The sequence below is a fragment of the Morus notabilis genome, unplaced genomic scaffold (genome assembly GCF_000414095.1).
Source record: "Morus notabilis unplaced genomic scaffold, ASM41409v2 Scaffold4824, whole genome shotgun sequence".
NCBI lineage: Eukaryota > Viridiplantae > Streptophyta > Magnoliopsida > Rosales > Moraceae > Morus > Morus notabilis.
Window position 1 is genome coordinate 1 of NW_010367804.1, and position 6,061 is coordinate 6,061.

At 33.5% G+C, this 6,061-nt stretch overlaps 1 protein-coding gene across 2 annotated transcripts; it reads left to right on the forward strand.

The window, feature by feature from the left end:
• The first annotated feature begins 1,286 nt into the window (after positions 1 to 1,286).
• LOC112094527 (glycine--tRNA ligase, chloroplastic/mitochondrial 2-like) lies at positions 1,287 to 6,055 on the forward strand. 2 transcript variants are annotated; one of them, XM_024175619.1, is made up of 5 exons: positions 1,287 to 1,429; positions 2,481 to 2,530; positions 2,933 to 3,157; positions 4,665 to 4,732; positions 5,793 to 6,055. In XM_024175619.1, the coding sequence occupies exons 2-5, from the start codon at positions 2,486 to 2,488 to the stop codon at positions 5,878 to 5,880; spliced, it is 426 nt and encodes a 141-aa protein (XP_024031387.1). In that variant the 5' UTR covers positions 1,287 to 1,429; positions 2,481 to 2,485; the 3' UTR covers positions 5,881 to 6,055. The 2 variants fall into 2 exon arrangements, with proteins under 2 accessions (XP_024031387.1, XP_024031388.1); XM_024175620.1 differs by lacking the exons at positions 1,287 to 1,429; positions 2,481 to 2,530 and adding an exon at positions 2,696 to 2,774.
• The last annotated feature ends 6 nt before the right edge of the window (positions 6,056 to 6,061 follow it).

Here is a 6,061-nt window from a genome sequence, read left to right on the forward strand (position 1 = left end):
AAGTGTTGAAGATGTCGATGACTGTGTTCCGGTGACAAACTTTGCTCCTCTTATTTCTTGATTCAATTTTTTTTTGTTTTGGTAAATGTGTTGGGTTAACGAGAAAGTGTGGGAAAATCAGATGAAAGATTGGGCTTTTTCAATGCCAAAGCTATAATAGAAAATTTTCCATCCATATTTATTTTGTTTATATTTGATGCGACTGTTTTTTTGCTTTGGCTGAAAAAATTGGCTACTGAAGGTTTTGGTTATTGAGGGCAAAGAAAGGAAGTACTAAGGGGAAACTAAAATGTATCCAAAATGGATTTTTAGGGAAAAAAGTGGATATTATATCTAAAATAAACTGTTATGGCTCTTTCTGAAATTCAATTTCTAATATAAAGTTATTTGCTCATTACATATGGGCTCATATGGATGCTTTCTTTATGAGTTTTTTTTCTCTTCTAAAATTTATGTGTAAGTTAATCTTTTAAGTTGGCAATTAATTATGGTCACTTCAGAAGCAGTGTTGCTGGGTTTTATTTATTGCAATGCTCCCATAAAAGATGTATTCTGAGAAAAAAAAAGTTGCCATATCGGAATTAACGGCTATTGCAGTTAACATTTTGGGTTTTTATTCTGTTATTATGGAAAAGTACAGTTTTGTTTCTTTGAAATTATGCTTTGAAATCTAAATGAAAACGTGGATGGATCAAGGAACTTCTGGCTTAGGAAGGAGAAAGGTCATTCTTTCAGGTTCTTAAGGGGTAAGTTCCTGTATATCTATGATCTGTAATCGTCTATAACTAATATAGAAGGGCGAATATCTTATATTGCTTTGGAAACAAAAGGCTCTTTTGGGCCTAGACATGCGTTTTTTTTCCTTTAAATATATATATATATATATATATATATATATTTGGCTGAAAAAATTGGCTACTGAAGGTTTTGGTTATTGAGGGCAAAGAAAGGAAGTACTAAGGGGAAACTAAAATGTATCCAAAATGGATTTTTAGGGAAAAAAGTGGATATTATATCTAAAATAAACTGTTATGGCTCTTTCTGAAATTCAATTTCTAATATAAAGTTATTTGCTCATTACATATGGGCTCATATGGATGCTTTCTTTATGAGTTTTTTTTCTCTTCTAAAATTTATGTGTAAGTTAATCTTTTAAGTTGGCAATTAATTATGGTCACTTCAGAAGCAGTGTTGCTGGGTTTTATTTATTGCAATGCTCCCATAAAAGATGTATTCTGAGAAAAAAAAAGTTGCCATATCGGAATTAACGGCTATTGCAGTTAACATTTTGGGTTTTTATTCTGTTATTATGGAAAAGTACAGTTTTGTTTCTTTGAAATTATGCTTTGAAATCTAAATGAAAACGTGGATGGATCAAGGAACTTCTGGCTTAGGAAGGAGAAAGGTCATTCTTTCAGGTTCTTAAGGGGTAAGTTCCTGTATATCTATGATCTGTAATCGTCTATAACTAATATAGAAGGGCGAATATCTTATATTGCTTTCGAGACAAAATGCTCTTTTGGGCCTAGACATGCGTTTTTTTTCCTTTATATATATATATATATTATTTTTTTCTTCTTCTTGTTCCACTACCTCCCCCACTCTATCTTTTATTCTTTCATGCATTTCCTCTGTTTCTCTTGTTGCTGCACTCGATTTTGCTCAATTGTATATACATTTATTTTTTCTTTTTGGATTGCAGTTATCCTTCTCTTCGTACACTTTTTTTAAATAAAAAATTTATTTATGTTAGGATTTTGTTCGTATTATGTTTGGGTTGCTGCTTTTATTATCTTAGTTGTACATAGAGACTTTTAAAAGTGGATGAAGTAGACATGCCCAAAACTAGCTTGGCTTCCCTTTGTCATGAAGTTCGAGCGTGTTCTTTTGATGTCATTTGAATAGAACTTTGTAGAATTTGTTTGATGTACATTGCTAATTCGCTTTTGTGTGTAGTGTGTAGAAATGATTTTCTTGGTCAATATATGCTTAAGATCTAAAGTATCATATATGAATACAAGATTACTTTAAAATGGATCCATGTAAAAAATAACATTGGTTTTTCAAAAGACTAAGGGTTGTGGGTCTTATTTTGGTAAACCATTAGGAATTGACAATGTTTAGTCTTTTTTTTTTTCTTCATCTTAAAATTCCATCTCATTCTTTAAATTGTGTGTTTTTCAAAACTCCTGGATGAAATTATCTAGAGCTGACTGACTTCACATATAAAACAATATTGTCACAACTTCAACAAAAGGTTCTGTGCATATAGGGCTGTCTATTTTCTTGCAGGACAATTGTATTTGTAATTTGTTGACTATAGAAGCTACCCTTAAGACGATCCATTAAAAGTTAATGCATCTAGACATGATCCATTAAAAGTTAATGAATCGCATGTTATTATTGTTTAGAACATTTTGCACAATTATTTTATCTTCTTTCTTTCTTTTTTCTTTTTTTGTTTTTTTTGTTTTTTGCAGAGCAAATGGATTTATGCAGCTTTGGACATCAAAGTGGGGCAAAGGGACCAGTATAACCATCTTTCAGTCAAAGATCATTCTTTAATTTTTAATATTTCATTTAATTGAGTCTTGAGAGAGTAGTTTTTAAGCTCAGTAATTGAATGGAAAGTTTAACTAAGTTCATATAAAAGCAAAATCAAATTAATAAAATACTCTAAATGACTGACATGAGAGAGCTGGGTCAAACAACAATTAGAGAGGAAGTAAAACATAAAGGCGTCAGCAGATATATGGTTGTGGCCTATTGAAATGGTTTTGGACCACCTGCAAACTCCCTTTTTTTTCTCTTTTTTGTTGCTCCTTGTTTCTTTTCAATTCCACCACTGTCATCCTTTTAGCTTGTTTGCTCTATAAAACGAACTTACTCTGACTCTTTTTTTTTTTTTTTCCTTTCTTTTCTGTTTTTCAAGAGCCATGGCGCTCATGTTCTCAAACTGCGGCCGTCTGAGCTATCCTTTTTCCACTCTAACCGTTTCCACCACCACCCCGACGCCGCTCTCCGCCACCAATTTGCCGGAGCTTCCGTCTCTGCGATTTGTACCTCCGCCACTCCACAGCACTCCTCGAAGGATTCAAATCCCGAGTGCCAGAAACCCTCAGTTCTCAGGTTCCAGCAAGCAGCTCAACGTCTCCAGGTCACTCTTCCACCATAGCCATTCCATTCTTCACTTCCAACTATTTATTAAAATTAACCTTCACGTTTACACACTTGTACATGTATAATGTAGATTATTTCGGCTACTTTGTTCATGGGGAATTGTAAGACATTGTAATATATTATTTCGGCTACTTTGTTCATAGGGAATTGTAAGACATAATAATATAGCAAGTTGATGTGATCAGTTCTAAAATTGGCTCAACTAAAATTTTGAATTAATTTTATTGTGGTGCTATGACAAGAAATTGTCAAGTTTTTTGGTAGACGAAAATCATCAATTTTCTTTTAAAGATTATGTTGATAGGTATAATGACAGTAATAGAAGTTAAATGAATCTGCTAAATGTGCTGCTTTGATCATTCAACAATGGCTACAAAATATGTCATGGTTGAACGCCATATATTTTTATAATATTTATGCATTCGAAAGCATCGATAATACTGGAGTATTGGGCATCAGTTGGATTTGCCATACTGCAATGTAGCAATACTGGGGGAAAACGTCATTTTTGTTTAAATTTTTTCCCCTCTTTTAATCATTGATTATTTCTAATGCTATAAAAAACGCGATTTGTACCTCCGCCACTCCACAGCACTCCTCGAAGGATTCAAATCCCGAGTGCCAGAAACCCTCAGTTCTCAGGTTCCAGCAAGCAGCTCAACGTCTCCAGGTCACTCTTCCACCATAGCCATTCCATTCTTCACTTCCAACTATTTATTAAAATTGACCTTCACGTTTACACACTTGTACATGTATAATGTAGATTATTTCGGCTACTTTGTTCATGGGGAATTGTAAGACATTGTAATATATTATTTCGGCTACTTTGTTCATAGGGAATTGTAAGACATAATAATATAGCAAGTTGATGTGATCAGTTCTAAAATTGGCTCAACTAAAATTTTGAATTAATTTTATTGTGGTGCTATGACAAGAAATTGTCAAGTTTTTTGGTAGACGAAAATCATCAATTTTCTTTTAAAGATTATGTTGATAGGTATAATGACAGTAATAGAAGTTAAATGAATCTGCTAAATGTGCTGCTTTGATCATTCAACAATGGCTACAAAATATGTCATGGTTGAACGCCATATATTTTTATAATATTTATGCATTCGAAAGCATCGATAATACTGGAGTATTGGGCATCAGTTGTTTTTGCCTTACTGCAATGTAGCAATACTGAGGTAAAACGTCATTCTTGTTTAAATTTTTTCCCCTCTTTTAATCATTGATTATTTCTAATGCTATAAAAAACCATTTTTCTTCTCATCTTTATCTCGATTGAAAATATTTCCCACAAAGAAAGAGAGATACTAGATTATAGTTATTTAGATAATTGTTCATGTTGTTGCATATAGTGTCTATGTTGTTTCGGCTCAAAAGTTGTACTTGGGTGTTATTGCAGTTTTTATATTTTTGCTACCTATATAAACTAATGTTCATGACTCTTTTGCCTCACTAATTTCCGTTGTATTGATCAGGTTGATGCTGGGACTATGAATCCTTTGATCTACCTCAGGGTTCTTGGTCCTAAACTGTGGAATGCTGAGTAAGTGTGCGTAAGATTGTTGTAACAATTACAATCTGTAAAAAATTTTCTAAATATGTATTGATTTCCTAAAAGACAGTGTTACCATCTCTTACAGATTCATATGCGTTGCTTCTGATATTTTGGATGTATGTGCCAACCTTTGTCCTGCTTTTTTAAGAATATAAGATAAGCTATGACTGAAGTAATATGCAAGGCCAAGGTTCTCTTTTGTTGCTAAGACTTTCTAGCCTGTGAAACAGAGGAACACAACAAATCATACCTTGTGAATTAAAATTTAATGCTCCTTGCTGCTTAAACAAATCATACCAACGAATGATACCTTTTGGTCCTTGTGTGTTTCATGAGAGAATATGGCTTTGAGCAAAAGTGAGTGCTATATGATGAAATGAAAATTTTACTAAGTTGTGTTCTTGTAAGTTTAAAATAAGCATATCTACAATCCAATATCAATTGTACTTGAACCCTTTTTTTTGTGTGTGCACATTTTATTTAGTTTTACATCACTCAAACGTTTTTAGGCAGAAATGTGGTATTTGATGTAGAAAGTTTGTTGACCATATTTTAGATATTGTTAGTTGTTACGTTCTGTTATAGTATGGTTACTTAGTTTTAGCCTAAGGCTTGTATATACATTAACTTGTTATCTATAAGTAATATAGAAATTTCAAAATGCTGCACTGTTTTGCCGAAACACGGTCATTTTGGTTGAAAATTTGCGACCAAAACACTGTCGTTTTGGTTAAAAAAGGGGTTTGAATGGGACGACTTCTTCCTTCTCCATATTTGTTCATGTTTCTTTTTTTCCCCTCCTTTCCAATAGCCTTTGTCCTCTAGGGATGTTGCCCTCTAGCCAGTTCCTCATCAGCTTCCATAGCCCTCGCCCCCTCTCTTTGTTTGCATTTGTTGTTTCCTTTCTCTCCCCTGTTTCTCTATAATGAAATCTTTGGTGCGATTTCCACGCTCAGCCCATGGGTTTGGTTGATTTCACATTTATTTGTTTTTTCCTCTTCTCTTCTTATCTTATGATTTGTTATTTTATGGATTTTGTTTGTTTCAGCGAGAATGTAAAGTTTGATCATTTGGATATCCGAAAAGTCTTAGAGTTGTGGATTCTGGCTTTTGGGTGGTTCCTCTTCAATGTCTGACAGAGGCGTCGTTTCACCATCTAGAATCACCGCCAAAGTTTTGAAGATGTCGATGACTGTGTTCCGGTGACAAACTTTGCTCCTCTTATTTCTTGATTCAATTTTTTTTTGTTTTGGTAAATGTGTTGGGTTAACGAGAAAGTGTGGGAAAATCAGATGAAAGATTGGGCTTTTTCAATGC